Below are 23,771 nucleotides of genomic sequence, written 5' to 3'. Positions count from 1 at the left end.
AAATTAAAATGTGATAATTTAGATAATAAAATATTGTGATTTAGTGTATCGAATGCCTTTTGTAAATCAAGGAACACAGCACCAACAACCCCACCCTTATCTATTTTTGACCGAATTTGCTCAATAAAATAACATACAGCAGTTTCTGTCGAATGCTGTTTACGAAACCCAAATGGCATAGGACACAATAAATGAGGTATATCTACGAAATTCACAATTTGATCAGTTACTACTTTTTCTACTATTTTAGACACTACTGATAGAATTGAAATCGGCCTATAATTTACCACATTAGTTGGATCATCTGTCTTAAAAACTGGGGTAACTAACCCAGTTTTCCAACAATTTGGGAATGTAGTTTGTGTAATTGATAAATTCACGAAATGAGTAATTGGTGCTAAAAAGATATCACTATTATTTTTTTAAAAATTACAGTCTAAACCATCTATATCTTTGGCATTAGAATTTTTAAAATCTTTTATAATATTCTGAATTATACTCTCTGTAGCTGTTGTCAAATGAAATGCAGATTTTTCTAAATTTCCTGATTTAATTTCTTTAGTGAAGTGAAGTGACATACTGCCAAGTAAGGTGACCCATACTTTGAATTCGTTTTTTTTCACTATTGCCTTTACCCTCATTTAGAATATTAACAAAAAATTGTGCCTTAGCCTGCCGTAATGTCTTAACTACCTTATTTCTTAAACTATTAAAAAGAAGTCGATCTTGTTGCAGACCAGATTTTATAGCTTTTTTTAAGGCAATATCACGCTTTTTCATAAGCATCCATACCTGTTCATTAATCCATGGTAAATTATTCTTTCTAGAATTATTTCTGACTAGTTTTGTATATTTATTCGTTACATTTTTTAGCTCCTCAATAAATATTCTATGTGCAGTATCCAGGTTTTCAGAAGATAAAAGTGTTTGTTCTCTTCAGGGCCCGAGTGTGCTCATTATACCACAGTGTGGGACTCTTTTCCTTAGTCTTCCTTAAGTGTAAAGGAGTAACCGTATCTAAAGTGCTAGAAAAGTGAGAGTAAGTAGTTTCTGTTACATCATCAAGTTGTTCTGAGCTATTGGATATGCTGAGGAATTGAGATAAATTGAGATTATTTATAAAGCAGTCTTTTGTGGTAGAAGTGATGTTTCTACCATATTTGTAACAAGGAGTTGGCTTTACAGCTTTAGCTATATGGAATATGCACGAAACTAGATAATGATCTGAGATATCATTGCTCTGCTGCAATATTTCAACGCCACTGACATCAATTCCATATGACAGTATTAAATCTAGAGGATGATTTCGACAATGAGTAGGTCCTGAAATGTGTTGTTTAACACCAATAGAGTTTAGAATGTCTATAAATGCTGATCCTAACTAATCTCTGTCATTATCGACATGGATATTAAAATCACCAGCAATTAGGACTTTATCTGCAGCCAGCACTACCTCAGATAGAAAATCAGCTAATTCTTTAATAAAGTCTGTATGGTGCCCTGGTGGCCTGTATACAGTAGCCAGTACAAACATCGCTGGGGATTTATCATTAACACTTGTTTCTTTGGATAACGTTATATGAAGCACCATTACTTTGAACACACACACACACACACACACACATAAAAACACTCACTCACACACACACACACAGAAACACTCACTCACACACACACACACACACACACACACACACACACACACACAGAAACACTCACTCACACCCACACACACACACACACACACACACACACACATACACACACTCACTTGTTTCGCTATCCTTGTGGGGACTCTCATAGCCATAATGGTTTTTCTACCGTACAGACCATATATTCTATTGCCCTACACCATCCCTACATCTAAACTTGCATTTTTAGATTTTCAAAAACTTCATTCTGTGTTATTTATAAGCTTGTTTACCCGTGGGGGCCTCAAATTTAGGTCCCCACCATGACACAAGTCCCCATGAGTCTGTGTGTATTCAGGTTTAAGTCCCCACCTGAATAGAAAAACTAAAACACACACACACTCACTCACTCACACACACACACACACACACACACACACACACACACACACACTCACTCCAAAGAGCTGTGTAAACATGTGTTCTGGATTGTACAAATAAGATTAAACAAAAGGAACAGAGTCTGCTCGTCTAGGTCATTATAAGGAAATCTGTTGTTAGGTGACTCTAGAGCCTGTAATTAATTTCTTTTTTTTAATTTTGTGTTCAATTTTTGAATGTTGTTTATCTGCTTTTTAGGACCACCAGGACCAAAGGGTGAGAAAGGTGATGTGGGGCCCCTGGGACCAGCTGGACTTCCTGGTCTGACAGGAATAAGAGGTGTAGTACCGTGTAGCACAGCCAAAACACATTACCAACAGCAACTGACAGACCAGTGATACTATATCTGCTCCTTCAGTGATATCTCTTCGCCTTATTCTATCAATCACTGTCCGAATAGGGCTTAACATGATCATTCACACGTATGAACACAGCCCAACAACTCATCTTGATTCAAATAAAGTTATACAGTGTGTCTTGTTTAAGAGCATTTGGGAGTATATATCCTGTTTTCTTTGTCAGGCTTGCCAGGAGAAAAGGGCATTCAGGGTCCTCGTGGACTGGCAGGACAAAGTGGTCAGGATGGACACAATGGAGAAAAAGGAGAAATTGGGCCCGAGGGACCCAAAGGTTAGTCCTTTATGTTGACACACACACACACACACACACATACATCATAATTTGACTGTATTAATGATTTTGTTTCATAGATTTTATTTTTTAATATGAGGTAAATTATATTTTCTATGTCCTAAATTGACCCCTAAACCTACTCCTCACAGAAACCTGTGCAAAACACTAGATATAAACAGAAAAATTATTTGATCAGTTTATAAACCTTTTTAAGTAATGAGCTCCTGCTCTCTAGTCAGAGTTTACTATATCAGTGAGAAGACTGTTGAATAGTCAGAACAATTTGGACCTCACAAGCAGTTAAACCTGTACACACACACGTAAATATATATATGTATGTGTGTGTGTGTGTGTGTATGTATGTATGTATGTGTGTATATATATATATATATATATATATATATATATATATATATATTAGGGCCGGGACTTTAACGCGTTAATTTAGATTAATTAATTACACAAAAATAATGCGTAAATTTTTTTTAACGCATTTTAATCGCACTTATTTTTGCACCGCGGAACGTTTCTCACTGGATGAGTTTCGGCGGACCGATTATACTGAAGCACCAACTAGCGTTCAGACAAAGGCTGTTTCTCAATTCCAAGAACGCAAAGAACGGACTTGCGTTCTCGTGGAGACCGGTCTTGCCAAGCTTCCTTGGAAGAACGAACTCGGAAGGACGCGAGAACACAGAACGCACACTTATGAGAATTGAGATGTACTGCGTTCCTGCTTAACTGACCGCATAGTCTCAGCATAAGAAACGGCCAATGAACAATCAATATTACAAAATGTCATAATTTATTAAAACATTTCATACTATTATAGATATTACTTTCATATAATTGTATTGTGTTTTATTTTACAGCGTTATATGTTTTACTGTTAAGATTCATTTTAATATGCCAATAAAAATGCAGACTTTCTCCGGGTCTTATAACTTTATTAAAATTAACCAAAACAAAACGATAAATGTTTACTTTCAACTTGAAGAGCCGTTAAGTATTTGTGAGAGCGACTTTAAAGCTTACAGGCTTCCGTACACCGGCCACCCACAGCGTTTTCTGGGATTTCTAACGGCTCGATTCTCTCAAGTCTGCACTCGATGCATCCTCAGTTTCAAGAACATATCCGGGCACTTTCATGCATTCTCTGTACTTGTGTTCTTGAGAATTGGAACTGAACTTCGACGGTTAATGATGACGTAGAACGAGAACACAAGGACGCAAGATCGCTGAAGAACGCATATTGAGAAACAGCCAAAAACAAACCACAGTGAACATGGACAAAGAAGCTGATGAGACCGCTTTGGTTGGCCCTGTGGATGGGAAATTTAAAAATCCATATAAAAAAACTTACTTCTCACTGTTCTCAGGTCAAATATTTATATGCGATTAAAATGCGATTAATTTTGATTAATTAATTACAAAGCCTCTAATTAATTAGATTAATTTTTTTAATCGAGTCCCGGCCCTAATATATATATATATATATATATATATATATATATATATATATATATATATATATATATACAGTGCCCTTCAAAAGTATTGGAACAGTGAGGCCAATTCCTTTATTTTTGCTGTAGACTGAAAACATTTGGGTTTGACATCAAAAGATGAATATGAGATGAGAGATTAACATTTCAGCTTTTATTTACAGGTATTTTCATCTGGATCTGATACACAACTTAGAAGATAGCACCTTTTGATTGAACCCACCCATTTTTCATGTTACCAGAAGTATTGGAACAGATAGAATTAACAGATTAAAGTGAAAGAGACGTAATATTTAGTTGCAAATCCTTTGCTTTCAATAACTGCATCAAGCCTGTGACCCACTGACATCACCAAACTTCTGCATTCTTCTGTTGTGATGCTTTTCCAGGCTTTCAGCGCAGCCTCTTTCAGTTTTGGGGGTTACTCCCTTCAGTCTCTTCTTTAGCAGGTAAAATGCATCCTCTACAGGGTTTAAGTGTGGAGATGGACTTGGCCAGTCTAAAACCTTCCACTTCTTGCCCCTGATGAACTCCTTTGTTGTTTTGGGTCATTATCTTGCTGCATGATGAAGGATCTCCCAATCAGTTTGGTTGCATCTTTCTGTAAATTGTCAGACGAAATATTTCTGTAGACTTCTGAGTTAATTTAGCTGCTGCCATCATGTGTTACATCATTAATCAAGATTAATGAGCCTGTCCCAGAAGAAGCGATGAAAGCCCAAGCCATTACATTACTTGTGTAATGTGTACTATAATGTACACCTGTGTACACTGTGTTTCAGATGAGCTTGTATGTTTGGGATCATGAGCAGATCCTTTCTTTCTCCAAACCTTAGCCTTTCCATCACTTTGGTCCATAAAATCAGTTCATAAAACCTTGTCCCAGAATTTGATGCTCGTCTCCTATTCTTCTTGCTAATGAGTGGTTTGCATCTTCTGGTGTAGCCTCTGTACTTGTGATCATGAAGTCTTCTGCGAACAGTAGATTGTGATGCCTTCACTCCTGCCCTCTGGAGGTTGTTGCTGATGTCACTAACAGTTGTTTTAGGGTCTTTCTTTACAGCTGTCACAATGTTTCTGTCATCAACTGCAGATGTTTTCCTTGATCTACCTGTTTGAGGTGCGTTAGTACACCAGTGGTTTCTTTCTTCCTCAGGAGATTAATGGTTGTACTTGCTCTTGCCAGTGTTTGTGCAATGGTTTGATTGATTTTTCATCTTCTCTCAGCTTCACAATTGATCGTTTTTCACCCATAGACACCTCTCTGGTTTTCATGTTGGTTACACGTCTAACTAACTATAAATGCAGTCTGCACGGATCTGAAACTGAGCGCAGACATTCAGTGCTATTTATTGTTTGCATAATTAATTAATAGGACACACCAGGGCAACAAAACACACCTGTCAGTCACATGTTCAATACTTCTGGTAACATGAAAAATGGGTGGGTTCAATCAAAAGGTGCTATCTTCTAAGTTGTGCATCAGATCCAGATGAAAATACCTGTAAATAAAAGCTGAAATGTTAATCTCTCATCTCATATTCATCTTTTGATGTCAAACCCAAATGTTTTCAGTCTGCAGCAAAAATAAAGGAATTGGCCTTATTGTTCCAATACTTTTGGAGGGCACTGTATATATATATATATATTGTATATACCTAGGGACAAAGAAATGTGTCTTTAAAGCCCTGATATACTCAAAACAAAATTCCTTTTCATTCTTCGTTTAGGGGTAAAATGAAATACGTGAGCAGCGGTACGCCCACTCTGATGAAAGCAATGCTTAAATGAATAGTTAAATATGTGCTTTTTTGTTTGTTTGTTTTGGCCGGATTTTGTTTGAAATGACGTCATATGAGTTCGTTCTTCAATTTTGCTTGAAGTATCTTGAGGCCTTTAATCTTCTCGCCCTCTCTCTTTGTTTGAGGTAGACTAGTGCTCTCCTACTCAACATGAAATGTTTCTCCAGCCTGATGTGACATATTATCCCCAGTTATACCAGGACTGTGTGATTAAATAAAAAAAATAAAATAAAAAAAAACTTTTCGTTTTGAATGACACTCTGTCTGCTGTTTTTGACGTCACAACTCAGGGCTGCGTTTCTCAAAAGCTTACGATGGTAAGCTAAGTTGATCGTAGAAACTATTGGTGGCAATGGTTCTATGATCTGCTTAGAGTTGCAATGGTTTTGGGAAACGCAGCCCAGGATAGTAAGAAGTGAAGGGGGACTGTGTGCTTTCTTGTAGTTTCAAACTCTGTTGTCCTGATTTTCATATTTTGTCATGTCGCACAGACGTTTTGTGCTCACTGTGAACAGGCAATTCACTGGAAGCTTGGTTTAGACAGGGTATGAGGTTTTGGGCTTCTAACTCAGCTTTGACTTCAGACTTTACTTACTTCTTTGTTTCTATTTTCACTCTATATTTCAGTTTCACTCTAACCTCCAACCCACTGATCTCATTCTCTGAACATGCAGTGCTCCTTTAACACCTTCCAAAACATTTAATGATTTCCCTTAATGTTCTCCAGAAAACCACACCATCCCCCAATCGCTCTTCATCCCCAACTTCCACCAAAACAATCCACCCATTCCTCCTATTTTCATTGCCTCATTCTCATGTTATTGGACTCAGAACCCTGTTTTTGTAATAGAATCATCCTCACTAACATTCGCTACGATCTCGGGCCTCACAAGATGTGTGACCGCGCTGGCTGTGGTCGGCTGCAATAGATGCGTCATGTTTTCACAGCATGTAACAAACAGCTGGGAAAGATCAGTGTGATTTGGCCAAACATGCTGCGGCCTAGTACAGGCCAGCAGAGTGAGCTCTGTGGTTGTGAACGACTGACATATAGTATTGATCATTTTTAATCACTTAAATAGAGCCACTTGCCCTTTCAGACTCTGTTTTTATTGTCATTTGCCTCCAAATTGCAAAGACTTATTACACTGGATGAAGTCCAATGTATTATTAGATTATATTTTGGGACTTTTTATACCTTTATTAAGTACAGATCAGATAGGAAACATTGGGCAGGGAGAGAGAGACGGGAATGATGAAGAGAATCGAAGTCGAGTAGCCAGTGGCGCAGTTGTGCACACTGCCCATGAGGCTATAGGCGCCAGCAAAGTTTGGACATTGATTTAGGAAAGTTTTTCAATTATTTTTGTGTTTCAGAATAAGTTTTATGAGGAATGCATTTCTTATTTGTTACCAAATCATTACTGAAATTTAGGGCTGCACAATAAATCGCATTTGATTGTCATGCGTATCTTGTCAGTAAAGCCAGTTCTGTGATTAGTAGTAAATCTCCATCATGTCCTTTCAGATGGAGCAGCATTCACTACACAGAACCATAGTACACTGACAAGCTACGCAATATCGCATTCAAAATTTACATTTAGTTATTTAGCAGACGCTTTTATCCAAAGCGACTTACAAATGAGGACAATGGAAGCAATCAAAATCAACAAAAGAGCAATGATATGCAAGTGCTATAATAAGTCTGTTAGCCTAATGCAGTACACGTAGCAAATTCTTTTGTTTAATTAATATTATATAGTAAATAAAAAGAAAACAGATAGAATAGAAAAAGAATAGAGCAAGCTAGTGTTAGAGGCGTTAGTGTTAGTCTTTTTTGTTTTTGTTAATTATATAATAAATAAAAAGAAACAGATAGAATTCAAAAAGATTACAAAAGCTAGTGTTAGTTTATGTATTTATTTAAGAGAACAAGCAGTAAATGAAAAGAGTGCAAGTTTTTTTTTTTTTTTTTTTTTGAAGAATACAATTAGAATAGGGAGTGCTAGAGTTAGACGGTCAAATAAAGATGGAAGAGATGTGTTTTTAGCCAATTTTTGAAGATCGGATTGAGTTGGACAGGTCATTCCACCAGAACAGTTCATTTAAAAGTCTGTGAAAGTGATTTTGTTCCTCTTTGGGATGGCACAATAAAGCAATGTTCACTTGTGGAACGTAAGCTTCTAGAGGTACATAGGTCTGAAGTAGTGAATTTAGGAAAAGCGTTGCAGAGCCAGTGGTGGTTTTGTAGGCAAACATTAATGCATTGAATTTTGGTAGCCAGTGCAAATTGATAAACAGAAGTGTGTCGTGCATTCTTTTTGGCTCATTAAAAATTAATCTTGCTGCCGTGTTCTGGATTAATTGTAAAGGTTTGATAGAACTGGCTGGAAGACCTGCCAATAGAGCATTGTCCAGCCTTGACAGAACAAGAGCTTGAACAAGGAGTTGTGAAGCATGTTCCCAAAGAAAGGGCCTGATCTTCTTGATGTTGAATAAAGCAAATCTGCAAGACCAGGCAGTTTTAGCAATGTAGTCTGAGAAAGTCAGCTGATCATCAATCATAACTCCAAGGTTTCTGGCTGTTTTTGAAGGAATTATGGTTGATATGCCTAACTGGATGGTGAAATCGTGATGAAACGATGGGTTTGATCTGGCAAGGTTAAGGTTGAAGGTGATGGTCCTTCATCCAGCAAGAAATGTCTGTAAGACAAGTTGAGATGCCAGGATCGTCAGGATGGAATGAGAGGTAGAGTTGAGTGTCATCAGCATAGCAGTGATATGAAAATCCATGTTTCTGAATGACAGAACTGAATGATGCCATGTAGACAGAGAAGAGAAGTGGTCCAAGAACTGAGCCCTGAGGCACTCCAGTAGTTAGATGTTGTGACTTGGACACCTCACCTCTCCAAGATACCTTGAAGGACCTATCTGAGAGGTATGACTCAAACCACTGGAGTGCGGTTCCTGAGATGCCCTTTGCCAATAGGATTGACAGGAGGATCTGGTGGTTAACCATGTCAAAAGCAGTGGACAGATCCAGTAAGATAAGTAAACATGATTTGAAATCCGCTGTTGCCAGTCTTAGGGCTTCAACAACTGATAACTAGGCAGTTTCGGTCGAATGTCCACTTCTGAAGCCAGACTGGTTACAGTCGAGGAGATTGTTCTGTGAGAGAAAGGCAGAGACTTGGTTGAACACAGCTCGTTCAAGTGTTTTTGCAATGAAAGAAAGAAGGGAATCCAGTCTGTAGTTCTCTAAAAGAGATGGGTTAAGGGTGGGTTTCTTAAGTAGTGGGGTTATACGAGCCTGTCTAAATGCTGAGGGCAAAAACACCAGTGGGAAGGGAAGTGTTAATGATGTGAGTGAGTGCAGGTACAACTGCAGGAAAAATGGCTTGAAGGAGATTAAATGGAATAGGATTAAGCGGACAAGGAGTAGGATGATTAGAAAGGATGAGTTTGGAGACTTCTGCCTCAGAGGGTGAAGTGAAGGATGTGAACGAGTGTATGTCTGCTGGTAAGATGTGCTTGACAGATTGTGGTGTGTACAATTGTGCACTGATGGTTTTAATTTCATTAATGAAGAACGTGGCAAAGTCGTCAGCTGTTAGGGTTGATGAAGGGGGGGGGGGCAAAGGGAGGAAAATGTTTTAAAGAGCATGCGAGAGTTAGACGAATTGTTAATTTTGTTATGGTAATATGTCCTTTTAGCAGTCGAGACATTAGCAGAGAAGGAAGAGCAGAGAGACTGAGAGGTATTAAGGTCAGTAAGGTTTTTAGATTTGCACCACACCCTTTCTGCAGCCCTGAGCTTAGAACAATGTTCGCGGAGAACATCAGACAGCCAAGGGGACGAAGGAGTGGTACGGGCCTGGAAGACAAGGGGCAGACAGTGTCTAAACTAACTGTAAGAGTGGAGCAGAAAGTATCAGTAGCACTGTTAGCATCAAGAGATGCTAACTGTTTAAGAGAAGGAAGCAAAGATGAAACCATAGCAGATAGCCAGAAGTGTGACAGAGAGCGTAGATTATGTCGAAAAGTGTCATGTGGAGGGGTATCTGTTGTGTCAGGAATCATGTTGAGGTTAAGAGTGAGGAGGAAGTGATCTGAGGTGTGCATTGGAGTAACCAACACATGATCAGTGGAGCAGTATCATGTGTAAATAAGGTCCTGTTGGTTGCCTGATTTGTGAGTAGCCGTAGTTAACACTCTCTTGAGATCAAAAGAGGCAAGCATAGTGTGGAAGTCTGCAGCCTGAGGTTTATTTAGGTGGATGTTGAAGTCTCCAAGCTTAACTAGTCATCCTCAGGAAAGGTTGAGAGCAGCACATCTAATTCATCCAAGAAGTTACCTTGTGGTCCTGGGGGTCGATATAAAATCTACAAAATGGATTTTAAAAGGGTGGGTACAGGGGCGGACTGGCCGTGGAAGTGCCCTGGTGGAGCAGAGAGGCTAAACTGTCCTGTTCAGTTCAGGTCAGTTACATCTCTAAACAGACTATTGTAGTTTTGTCTTCGTTTAATTTGTTAATCATTAAACTGCTAGCAAATGTTAGCAGTAGCAGTCAAATTACTGAAAAATCACCAAAAGGGCGTAATTACTATAGTAAAGAGTAGGAATAGCAGACAAATATTCACATCGTTTTATAACAGGTTTAGAGAGAGCTAAGGCAGACAACAACACAACCCTTATGAAAATTAATCTGGTTTTACTAAAAAATAAAACCAAAAACCTTGGTTGCTATAGTTAAATTACACTCTTAAAAATAAAGATGCTTCATTCAGATGCCAGAAGAACCCTTTTTGTCTACATGCTTCCATAAAGAACCTTTAACATCTGAAGAAACTTTCTGTTTCACAAAAGGTTCTTTGTGGCTAAAGAAGGCTCTTCAAAATATAAAAAGGTAAGAAAAAGATAGTTCTTACGAACTTACGATTAGCATACATTTTAGGTTGGGGGAATCGTTCTGTTCTGGGCAAACACTCCCTGCCCATCCACGCAGCCTAGCATGGACAGGAGCAGGGAGAGCAGAATACCCCCCATAATAATACTATGTATACTATGTGCAAACAAATCACAATGAGGTGGTTGTTTTGCAACAAGGTGGAGATGTGTTTATGAAAAAGTGACAGGTACAAGAAAATTAGTGAAAAAAGTAAACATAAGGTGTAACCGGTTCTACTTTGCCTCGCTCCGGGCGGGATTCGAACCGCAGTCTCCAGCGCGGGAGGCGGGCGCACTAACAAGGAGGCTAAAGGACACAGCCTCCATCAACAGTCGCCAGAGCGCCTCTTTTTTGAGATCAGGGGAGTGAGGTTTACACTCATCAGCACTTACTTGCCTACGTCTGTTACAGAGGGACAGAGAGATGTCAGCGAAAATGAAGAGACTAAATAGGAAGTTCAAGAGATAACATTTAATTATTTTCCGCGGCCCCAGCCTAGAGATTTAAACTTTTTTTCAAAATTTGTTGTGGATGTATGAGATGGCCTGGATGAGTGTGAGATTTCCCGGTCTGAAATTTTATCCCAGTCTGCCCCTGGGTGGGTAATAGTGACTGAATGTGATTCAAAGGAGCTGTTTATACTCGTAGAAGGTAAAGTAATAAATTTCCAGTCATTAGAGATAAGCAGACCAGTACCTCCACTTCTTCCAGTCAGATGGGGAGTGTGGGAAAAGAGAAATTATTGGAGAGTGCTGCAGGAGTAACAGTGTCCTCTGGTTTGGTCCACGTCTCTGTCAGGGCCATGAGGCTTAGTCTTGAATGACTAGTAAAAGATGTAATGAAATCTGCTTTGTTTACCGCAGACTGACAATTCCAGAGACCAATAGAAAAAGAAAGTAGTGTATTAGCAGACAAAGGCAAAGTGCGCAGGTTGTTAGGATTGCGCTGCCTGTAGTGTGTGATGCGTGATGTGCGAGTGGTAGTAATAGTAATGATATGGAAACACATAGTAAGAGTTGGTCATTAAAACTGAAACAGAAGTGAAACAAGGTGTAGAAAAGAGGATGACTCAAAAGCGATACTTATGTCCCCGTGTCCCTGTACGGTGGAATCGCACGGTAGAGTCGATGGTCTATACACTCTTCGGTCTTCACACGAGGAGGGCTTCACACGATGGCTGCTGCGACCACTGCCGCGGTATACTAACCTTTTTATACCCGTTTGACAAACTGAAAATTGAATTCAGCTGAACACACTTGACTGTTTATCACAACAAAGGGCTACAACACTGACAAGGCATGCGATAAGAGTACGAGACCAAATGCAACTTCCGCATGTCTCAACACAGTAAATAAAACAAGCGTTTCCTAGCAACGACAACTGCGCTAAACACTAATTCACGAGTTCACACTTACATATATTTAGCACGAGTAGCGTAATGCGTATTTGGTGAGTATGGTAATACGTAGTTGGCGTGCTGTCCTGGGGAAGGGCTCTGAGCTCGGGAATGGCCCGAACCCAGAGTATCCCCCCGTGGTGTGGTGAGAACTTAGTGATACTGGTGGAGAAGGGGAGGTGGAGGGATGCTGATAGACCGTCAAATGAGTGGAGGTATGTCAGCTGTATTTATGTCCGTGAGTTGATTGACTTGATTAAGTGCCACTTGTGTTTAATTAGGCTAAGTATCTGACGTGCTCCTCCCGAACTTTGTTAATAAAACATAATTTAGACAAGAAATAAAGACACATACGATCTGCTTTTAACTTCCACTGATAGACTGCTTCTCTCAAAGAGTATGTCTTTACACTGTCTTTTGCTAGCGCTTGAACACACTTTCTCATAACAAAGGGCTTAGCAAGCGCACAACACTGTAAATAGGTAAATATTAATAATTTAAATAATTATATAATTGAATAATAATAAAATAACAATGCGATATTGCGTAGCTTGTCAGTGATCTACGGCTCTGTGTAGTAAATGCCGCTCCATTTGAAAGCACATGATGGAGATTTACTACTAATCACAAAACCGGCTTTACTGACGATGCGCATGACAATCACATGCAACTTATTGTGCAGCCCTACTGAAATTGTAGAAATGTGACAATAGCAGCTATTATCTATAGCAGGCTACAGAGTAATGACTCCATGCTCAGAGGAATATCAAAGGTTTTCATTCACACCATGTTTTTTTAGGGGGAGTCGTGGCCTAATGGTTAGAGAGTTGGACTCGTAATCCAAAGGTTGTGGGTTCGAGTCTCGGGCCGGCAGGGATTGTAGGTGGGGGGAGTGAATGTCCAGCGCTCTCTCCACCCTCAATACCACGACTGAGGTGCCCTTGAGCAAGACACCGAACCCCCAACTGCTCCCCGGGCGCCGCAGCATAAATGCCCACTGCTCCGGGTGTGTGTTCACGGTGTGTGTGTGTTCACTGCTGTGTGTGTGTGTTCACTGCTGTGTGTGTGTGTGTGCACGTTGGATGGGTTAAATGCAGAGCACGAATTCCGAGTATGGGTCACCATACTTGGCTGAATGTCACTTCACTTCACTTTTGCAGCGGTCGAGTATTATAGCCAAACATAGAGATGTCTGTTGAGCTCATAAACGCAAAGAACCTGCTCAATTCATCTCAAAACAAACTTTTCGTTCAGAGCTCACTGAGATCTTCATGCTCGTGTAAACATGATGTAAATAAGAGATTCAGCTTCTTTGTTTTGCTCCCTGAAGTGGTAATCATAAGGTGATAATTTGACCGTAGTTGGAGTCCGAAGTGAATTTAACATGGTATTCCGCTAGGTCACAGATATTGTCTTGCAAATTAAAAAATAATGTGTTAGTTCCTTGAAAAAAGTAATCTGAAAAAAGAAAAAAAAAAATCTGAGTTACTTTTTCAAATAAGCAGTTCCTTTGTTTTCCATGTGGTGACTGACAGCTCTCCTGTCCCCATGTTGAGAGAAATCAGGCGTTGCAGTGGCGTTGTGTGTGAACATGATCATACTGTAGTTCTAGACTCAATTTCATCATGCATTTACTCATCTCACTGCACAAAAATAGATTTGGGATTGTTCAAAATTAATAAAAACTGCAAACTCAGAATATGATGCAAACCTGCAATAATTAAACATGTTAAAAACACAAATATACTTTATGTATTTAATTCCCATTTTATTAACCAATGTCGGCACTTAATGATCCAGTTCAACCATACTAATAAGCAAAAAGTACTTTTTAGATAAACATAACATTTGTGTTTGTAGTGCAGATCTGGTAGTTGTGACTTTTAAGTTCATAGTGCATTCTACAGCTCATCACAACTTCAAGGAAGATTTGGTTCCTCATGACCCATTTAAAGTTTTAAAAGATTATTATTTATTCATCCTTATGTTGTTCCAAACCTGAGTAATTTTCTTTATCCCATTGATTGCAAAAGAATAAAACGTGAAGAATTGTACCGGTCAGTAAACACATGATTCTTTGCTTCTTCTGCAGGTGTGAAAGGAGAAAGAGGACCGAAAGGAGAGAAAGGAGAGCGTGGAGACAAAGGAGGGAAAACAGGTGAAGATTTTATACATTCAGATGGTACACATGAACATGCAGCTAGCTAATTTAATGTATTTATCTCTGTTAATATTATAAATTGCTACATTTTAACATTGCATTTATATGTTTTTACTACATATGGTGCCTAGTGTAAGTAGTTTGTTAATTTATGTTAATGTAATGCATTTGTAACGATTCTATTCCTTGAGACTCACCTATATTTGTGAAGATTTTTGTTCCAAAAAAAAAATATTTAATAATGACCATTTTCACCCTGTCTCCAACCCAACTTTTTGTTTTGGGACCTCTTGCCTTCTTGATTACACCCGTAAAAATTGTTTTAAAATCTCCAGATAAAATTGTCCCAAAAACAAATTAGGCATAATTTGGGTAGGCATTAAAACGGCTCAGCCATTAACTCACCTCGTGTCATCAGAATTTTGTTCATCTTCAGAACACAAAATTAAGATATTTTAATGAAACCTGAGAGATTTCTGTCACTCCTTTATAAAGTTTATTCGACCAAACCTTTGATGCTGCAAAAGTTCATGATGATATAATTAAAAAATCATATGGATTAAGCAATTTAATCCACATTTTCTGAAGAGGCACGATCACTTTATATGATGAACAGATTTAATATAAGCTCTTATTCTCATATAAACATTGATCAACGCACACACATAGAGCACCAAACGTGATGTTTAAAAGTGAAACATAACCAACGAATGATCTTTTCACACCAAAAGTGAATCGAATAAGCAGCAGACTAAAGGAAACACTATAGCAGAAAGTTCAACATAAGCAGAGTTGGTAAGTCATGAAATCACTTTGTAGGATGATCATTTGCCATGGGTTACCTCTGGAATTTCTAAGGCGATTTAGAATATAGGTTAATGATTTGGAAGTAAATTAAAGTATATGGTTATTAGACTTGAAGAGTCATTCCTATTTTATTCTACCACATAAACTGCACACAGTCATACCTCAGATGTGGCACTTGAAGCCATTGTGTGGTTTGCTAACATTATAAAGACTGCACAATCTGCCTGATTTGATGAGCACATAAGCGTTTTATATTGGCTCATATTGGCAAATCTTGCTTGTGATTTATGACATTTAGGGGCAGCTGATGTGGTGTAAACAGACATTTAGTACTATATGCTATAGACAAGATTTAGACTGGAATGGTTTTTTAAAGAATGTAGAATATGGTTAGAGTAAAACAGAGCGTGAAGACCAGATTTTGTACAGCTGTATAAGATGTTGACTTATCGCTTTGATTATTCGGAGCTCATGAGTGTTTTGAGACGAATGAGAGGAAGACACAGGTCCAGTGCTAACAACAGAATTAAATGTAGTGGGGCTAGGCTAATGATTTGAAACGTTACTGACAATGTGCTCTCATGGCTGTGAGGTAGCTGTATCCACACGGGGTGAGCAGGTCATGTACATGAAGTCATTTCATATTTGCAGAGGTGGAAACTAACGATTTACATTTACTCGCGTTACTGTAATAGAGTAGCTTTTTTGTGTACTTCTACTTTTTAAAGTAATTTTTCAAATCTGTCATTTTACTTTTAAGTATATTTAGTTTGAAGTATTGTACTTCGCTACATTTTAAAACACATTAATAAATAACAAAAAAAAAAAAAAAAAAAAATCGCTCCCTGGAAACTACTGCAGTATATAATGGGCAAACTGGCGCTGAAACCACAAGAAAGATGCAGACAGGCGTTACGGTGCAGACTCAGCTGAAAAACAAGGAAAGGAAGTGAACCCCTGGCCATGTTTATGCTCTATTATGCAGTGTAAGCTGTGTTTGCCTAGGGAGACCAAACTAGCATCTTATAAAATCTCGACATCAACCCTTCGCAAGCATGTAGAGGTAAGGTAAATACTTGCATCATTGCATTGGTGGTTAAAATGAAGCTTTGCCAGTTTAGCAAAAGGTTTTCCACAAATTAGCCAAAAAGACAGTGGTGCAGGTATCGTCTGCGACAATATCGTAATTGTTGTTTTAACGATGTGCGATTTGACATTATCAGTATTTAGCCAAAAACCAAACAAAACACTCCTACACAGTGTCGTGAAGCAGGTTAGACTAGTGCGTGCGCATTTAGAGTGTGTTCTTTCGTGATTCAGTCTGTTAAAAAGCATTTAAAATTATCACAAAATTGAAGGTAAACGGGGCAGAAAATGTATATATTTATTTCATTTCATATAGTAAATCAATATCACACGAAGAGACCCGTTTTTTCCTCCAAAAATCAACATGATTACATATAGATTCAATAAACTGCTCAGCTGCTGACCGCAAGGCACTACAGAGGGTGGTGAAAACCGCCCAACGCATCACAGGGACACCACTTCCTGCCATTGAGGACGTCCAGAGAAAACGCTGTTTACGTCGAGCTCGCGGCATTCTTAAGGACTCCTCTCACCCTGACCATAGACTGTTTAACTTACTGCCCTCTGGGAGGCGCTTCAGGAGCCTCCGATCAAGGACAAGCAGACTCAGGAACAGCTTTTTCCCTACAGCTGTTTCCCTACTGAACTCTGCCCAATGATACCCCCCTCACACACCACCACAAACTCTTCACCCCTCCCCATCATTAAATCGATTAAAAAAACTAAACAAAAAACAACCAATCTACACTGAGTACTATGTACTGGAAATTTTTATTTCTATGCACTTTCAATGTTCATTGCACTAGTATTTATATATCTTAATTTATAGCTTATTCATATCCATTTGTAATTATATTCATAGTTTTTGCTCATAGTGTACATACATTTACTGTACAATCCATCTGTATAGTATGTTCATATCACCCATCTGTATATCATACTGATAGTATTTAAAAATGTGTAAATTATGTCCATAGTACTACTGCCTTATCTGTATATTTCTGTACATATGTAACATATTGTAGGCACTGTATATCCTGTACCTCTGCTTATTGCACTTCTGGTTAGATGCTAACTGCATTTCGTTGCCCTGTACCTTACATGTGCAATGACAATAAAGTTGAATCTAATCTAATCTAATCTAATCTAAACAATAAATTAAGAGACTTGCGTTTTAGACACAATATTGCCTGTTTTTGCTCTATTTCCACAACAAAAAATAATTCCAAACACAGCCACAGCACTGTTTTGTGTCTCTGAGGAACATGACGCTGTTTTGTTCCTGAATGAATCAACCGTTTAAATGATTCGATTCAATCTCAATGACTCATTAACAGTGACTTGGTGACACCTGCTGGCGGTTTTAATTTCACACTTAAAATATCTTTTGATAAACAGTGTGTAAATACGTCTAAATGCCACTTCAGATGAAGCTTCTGTGTTTCTTCTGCATTGCAAAGATGAATTTTGTTGATACTGATTTAATTTGCCTGATAACAGCCCAAATGTCTTATTATTCTAAATAACTGATTCCTTTAGTTAAAAACAACTAATTTGAGATTTATAGGCCTATCCCAGTGGTGTCAAACTCAGTTCCTGGAGAGCTGCAGCCCTGCCGAGTTTGGTTCCAACCCTGCTCCAACACACATGCCATGTAGTTTTCAAATAAGCCTAAATGATTAGATTAGCTGCATCAGATGTGTTTAATTAGGGTTGAATCTAAACTGTTGTAGATCTGTGGCCCTCCAGGAGCTGAGTTTGACACCCTTGGCCTATCCTATTGTTGTGTCCCTCCCACTGTTAAAAAGTAACTAAGTAATTTTTACTCTGAGTAAATTTTAAATGAGCTACTTTTTACTTTTACTTGAGTAGATTTTTAGACTGGTACTTTTACTTCTACTTAACTAAAATTTCATTAAGGTAATGGTACTTTTCCTCGAGTAAAATATTTTCGTGCTCTTTCTACCTCTGTATATTTGCCATGGTTCAGAGAGCATAAGCATATCCTGGCGTTTATATGATTAAGGGGATATGAACCGAACAAAACTCAAGTCATTATTACCTGATAATTTGCCTCTCAAACAGCAACTTGAGTCTAGTTTGCATTATTTATTTAATGCCCACCACGTGTAGTAACCAAAAGTAACATTGTGTCTGAATAACAGCAGATTGTTTGGAACGAATGTTGAAAGTGTGTAAATAATGACTGAATTGTTATTTTGACATCAATGACAATTGCACTTAAAATGGTAGAAATAGTATAGTGGATATAAGATCTAATAATGGATTGTTGTACATTCAGACTCATGCACACACTCCAGCTACAGTAAATATGCGTGCTTATTCACATTCTGTATACACACTTTGTGTAAAGTCTTTATGTATAATACATTATAAAGGTATTCATAATGTATGTTGTAATCCATGATATATTTTCATAAATAATGGTAAATATTAAAAATAATATAAATATGTATTTACATATAATATTGTAAGTATTATAATCAATTATTACTGTGGTTACAATAATTCATGAGGTCATACGGTGCACCGTAAGGTGCATAACAAGGCATAAATAATGCATTAAAACTACTTTTATAATGAATTATACATAAAGGATTTAAGTAAAGTGTTACCCATGTATTTCTTCTGTGGAAGACAAAAGATGAAAAAACATCTCAGTATTTTTCTGTCGGTACAATAAAAGTTGCTTGGACCGAATTTTCATTTTTGGGCTGAACAGAAGAAGTGGTTAGTAAGTGATATGACTCTTGTGGCGGGAGGAGCCAACGATAGACACAGTGGGCGTGGCGTCAAGCCTCGGAGAGGTTTTTATTAAACAATATATCAAAATAAAGTGTCCAAAGGGGGAAAAGTGTCCAAAATAAACGGGGATCTGGTGTCCTCGTCGTGCTGCGGGGCTGTGCAGGAGGGCAGTGTTCAGGAGGGAAGGGTCCAGGGAAGGGGCGGAGTCCGGTGGCCGCACGCGCTCCCCTCTCGGGGCCGGGAGCGAGTGGCGGCGGCGTCTCTGGCGCGGCTTCGTCCATCTTCGGGATCCCGGCACTTCTGGGGGACTCGGCGGCTCGGCATCCTAGCCCGTCAGCCGCCTAACGGGTGCGGCAGTCCTCCTCGACGCTCCCTTCCTGGACCCACGAGGACACCAGCGTGCATGCACGGGAAGAGACCGGTCTCCCGAGGAGAGGCGCGCTCGGCGTTTAAACGGCGGCGGTGATGAGGCTCTATTCACGTCAGGTGCGCCTCATCACACGCCGCCAGCCCTGCGTGTTCAGCGCCCCTCCTCTCTCACACACCCACTCCTGTCGGGAGCCTGGTGAAGGGCGGCGAATACGGGACGGGGTGGTGATGATGGACAGGGGGGAGGCAGCCGACTCGTCACACTCTCTTTTGGACACTGACAGCTTGGCTGAGTCACAGAGATGGAAAATCACAACAGAAAAATCACAGTTTGAAATAGACTCTCTTCCGCCTCACAGTTGTTTTCTATCAGTTATGCATTTTCAGGGAAACTCGTACATCTTCAGTAGCTGTTTTAAAAAAAACGCCATGCTCCAGGATATGTCAACTTCTCCCAAAGTCTCTACCCGTTATTATAAGCCTATGTACACGCATGCTTAATGACAGTCACATTGATGGTGATGCTAAACCCAAAAAGGCATGCTTTATTTTTTGTTCACTGGGAAATATTCCGATGTCACAGTCAATAACTATATGATGTCATGCTTTACATGCAAATCTGTCCTTGTGTTGTGGTTTTCCACAGATGTGTCTTTGGATTATTCCATCATCGTACAATCATTTTTTAAAGCTGCATCAGGTTTGGTCAGTGAGCGATCACAGAGATGGTTTTAATAAATGTATCAGCAGCTGTTTACTTTCTGTTGCATTAACGGTTGGTTGTAATGCAGTCTTTCATTCTCTAAACTTATTTTCATTCGCTCATTCTCTGAGCACACACACCCTTCTCATGGCTCATGCATGTGGCTTTAATCTGCGGTGTGGGTGTGTGTTCGCTGCCAGCAATCACACAGCTGTTATACATTTGCGAGATTTTTTTCCAACTGTGCCATCACATTGATCTACAGTTCTCGGTGTGTTCTGCGTTAATATCATAAAAAAGTCTAAACTTTGACCCTTACAAACACTCTGCATGAACTTGCTCTTATCGTCAGTGAGTAAAACAACTGCGTGAAAGCTCATCTTTCACTGAGTCAAAATCAGCATCTCTTTAGGATTTTAAACTCTCAAATAGCTCTCAAACCCTGCAGATGTGTCTTCTGTCTTGGAAAGCAGTAAACAACTGTGAGATCAAGCTATCTGTGAATTGAAATGCTGCAGAGTACAAATACATCTACAAGTCTGTAGTTATAGTCACTTGCTTTTATGTGCATATAGGGGTGGTGATGGCGCAGTGGATAAGACACATGCCTTTGGTGTGAGAGACCCGGGTTCGAATCCACTGTGAGACACCAATGTGTTCCTGAGCAAGACACTTAACCCCTAGTTGCTCCAGAGGCGTGCGACCTCTGACATATATAGCAATTGTAAGTCGCTTTGGATAAACGCGTCAGCTAAATGAATAAATGTATATACTATATTTTGACATACTTTTGACAAACTCAAAAATCATTTGTGACCACCTGCATTACTTAAAGTGATGTTTAACAACTAAATGTTCGAAAAGACAGTTAAGAATAAGTTTTAAATACACGTTTTACACATTTAACAACAATACAGCTAAGCCTTAAAGTGTCATTCTTTTGTTGGGGAAATTGTAGCAAAACCTTTTAGTTATTGACAGTTTTGCAGAAGTTCCCTGTGAACAGGTATATTTTTCTTATACGTTGCCCATATTTTCAGCAGCTGAAAGTTTCCAATAATAGCGGAGTAATCAGTACAATACTCTCAGTGTAGGGTCAGGCAATAGAAGATTTGATTAAAACAGTATAAAAACCATTAGGCCTGTGGAGAGTCTTGGAAAGCACATATGCATTGTGTGTGTGTGTGTTTGTGTGTGTGTGCATGTGTATGTGGTTTATGAGAACACAAATTTGTATAATGACATGGGTATGACAGAAGTATTACAATATGAAGGTGGTTTATGAGGACACTGCCTATGTCCCCGTAATTCAAAAGGTGTAATGCCAAACCAGCAGAGGGAGCCCTCACCTGAATACTGACTGTGCTCCACTCCCTCTGCTTCTCTTATCATTTCCTGTTTGGAACATTTATAAGCATGCTGACCTTTTTAGACCATGCGAAGTATTGCCAGTTACACTGCCTTACCAAGCGTTCATCCTGTATTTAGTTTGCCTTGCTGTGCATGATTCTGCCTGTTTATCTGACCACGATTGTTCTGGATTCTCCCTTCTGCTGTGCCTGCCTGATTCTTCTGATGTTTGGGTTTGGACCTTATGCTTGCCTACTCGTCTTTGTCTATTGGATCAACCCTGTACTTGTCGACGGATCGGACTGCTATCCTGGTATTGACCCATTGCCTGAATTCTCGTTTCTGCCTGTTGTAAGTCTGCTTAATAAACTTCTGCTTATGGATTCTAACTCAGCCTCAGCTGCCTTATTACAGAATACTTTGCCTCCTATGAGTCCAGCGGAAGTTTCAAACTTACAAGCAGCGTTTGCTTATCAAAATGAGTTGCTGAAGGGTTATCAGGAACAACTCTCTAGTCTGCAATCAATCAACGAGAACCTGACACATTACATACGGACACTTCCCTCACCAACACCTAAGATGGTAAGCTTTGCTCTTCCTGATAAGTTTGATGGATCTCCTGAACAATGTAGAGGCTTTATTCGTCAAGTGAAGATCTACTTAGATCATCAAGATAAGTTTGAATCGGAAGAGAAGAAATGTGTATTTTTGATGACTTTGTTGACCGGTAAAGCTATCGACTGGGCAGCCGCTGTTTGGGACACAGACTCACGGTTTAGATCCTCTGTTGATTACTTCATTCATCAACTCCAAGAAGTGTTTGAGTATCCTGCTGGAGGGAAAACTGTAACAACTCAACTCCTACACATCTCACAAGGTACTCATACTGCCGCTGACTATGCTGTGGAGTTTAGAACACTCGCTGCCCAAAGCGGTTTTAATGATGTTTCTTTAAAGGCCATATTCCAGCAAAGTCTTAACATTGATCTGCAGGCAGAGCTAGCTTGTAAAGGGGAGGATCTACCATTTTCAGATTTTGTTACGCTCGCAATTAAAATAGACAATCTGATGAGACAAGCACCCAAACGAAGAGGCAACAGAGGCATCCGACACGACTCATTAATTCCACCCTGGGATTCGTCTACAGCAGAGACCAAGGCGAACAGTGAGCCCATGCAAATTGGTGTTTCAAGATTGTCTGAAGATGAAAGGACAAGACGTAGACAACTTCGATTGTGCTTTTATTGTGGGAGGCAGGCCACGTCAGCATGGGATGCCCACACAAGTCTCAAACCGCTCAGAGGGTGAATATTGAATATTTTTCTCTTCTCGATAATAAATTATTCTTGCTTCCCGTTACCATTAATACTGAACATATTTCTCTTGAATTAACAGCGATGATTGAGTCTGGAGCCGCTCTTAATCTAATCAGTGAAAACATAATTGAAAAGTACAGTCTTCCCACCCAACCATGCAAACCCCCAATTAAGATTAGAATCATCGACGAAGCACTTATTGGGGAAGGAATCACTCAAAGAACACAAACTCTCACTCTGAAAGTTGGACTGTTTCATCAAGAATCCATTACCCTGTATGTTGTTAACTCTTCTAAACATGAAGTTATTCTCAGTCACCCCTGGCTAGCCATCCACGACCCGAACATTTCCTGGCATCATGGTGAGCTCACTCAATGGTCCACGTTTTGTATGAACCACTGTTTTGATTTACCGCAACCTTGTCTTGCAACCAGCATCGAAAGTCCAGAAACTAATAAGACTGTAAACATCCCTTCTTGCTACCATTACTTATCTGAAGTGTTCAGTAAAACCAAAGCCACTAGTCTACCACCACACCGACCAGGGGACTGTGCCATTGATCTACTCCCCAATGCCATGCCACCCAAAAGCAAAATTTATCCCCTGTCCAGAACCAAAAGCCAGGCTATGGAAGAATACATCGATGAAGCTCTAAACTCTGGTTTCATTCGTCCTTCTACATCACCAGCTGCCGCAGGCTTTTTCTTTGTTGAGAAGAAGGATGGCGGACTAAGGCCTTGCATTGATTACAGAGGACTCAACAATGTCACTGTCAAGTTTCGCTACCCACTCCCTTTAGTTCCATCAGCCCTAGAACAACTTCGTGAGGCCACCATATACACCAAGCTTGATTTAAG

The 23,771-nt window shown here is 39.4% G+C and overlaps 1 protein-coding gene across 1 annotated transcript in view; it reads left to right on the top strand.

Moving 5' to 3' along the window:
* The window catches only part of scara5 (scavenger receptor class A, member 5 (putative)), a 108,437-nt gene that overhangs the window by 74,031 nt on the left and 10,635 nt on the right, over positions 1–23,771 (top strand). Inside the window, exons 6-8 of the mRNA XM_079433758.1 lie at positions 2,271–2,351; positions 2,595–2,702; positions 14,449–14,514. Coding sequence (XP_079289884.1) covers positions 2,271–2,351; positions 2,595–2,702; positions 14,449–14,514 — 255 coding nt within the window. The remainder of the gene's footprint in view (positions 1–2,270; positions 2,352–2,594; positions 2,703–14,448; positions 14,515–23,771) is intronic.

The sequence above is a fragment of the Barbus barbus genome (assembly GCF_936440315.1).
Source record: "Barbus barbus genome assembly, chromosome: 14".
Classification (NCBI taxonomy): Eukaryota; Metazoa; Chordata; class Actinopteri; order Cypriniformes; family Cyprinidae; genus Barbus; species Barbus barbus.
The sequence above is the reverse complement of the archived record's forward strand: the minus strand, read 5'-3'. Positions and strand labels throughout refer to the sequence as shown.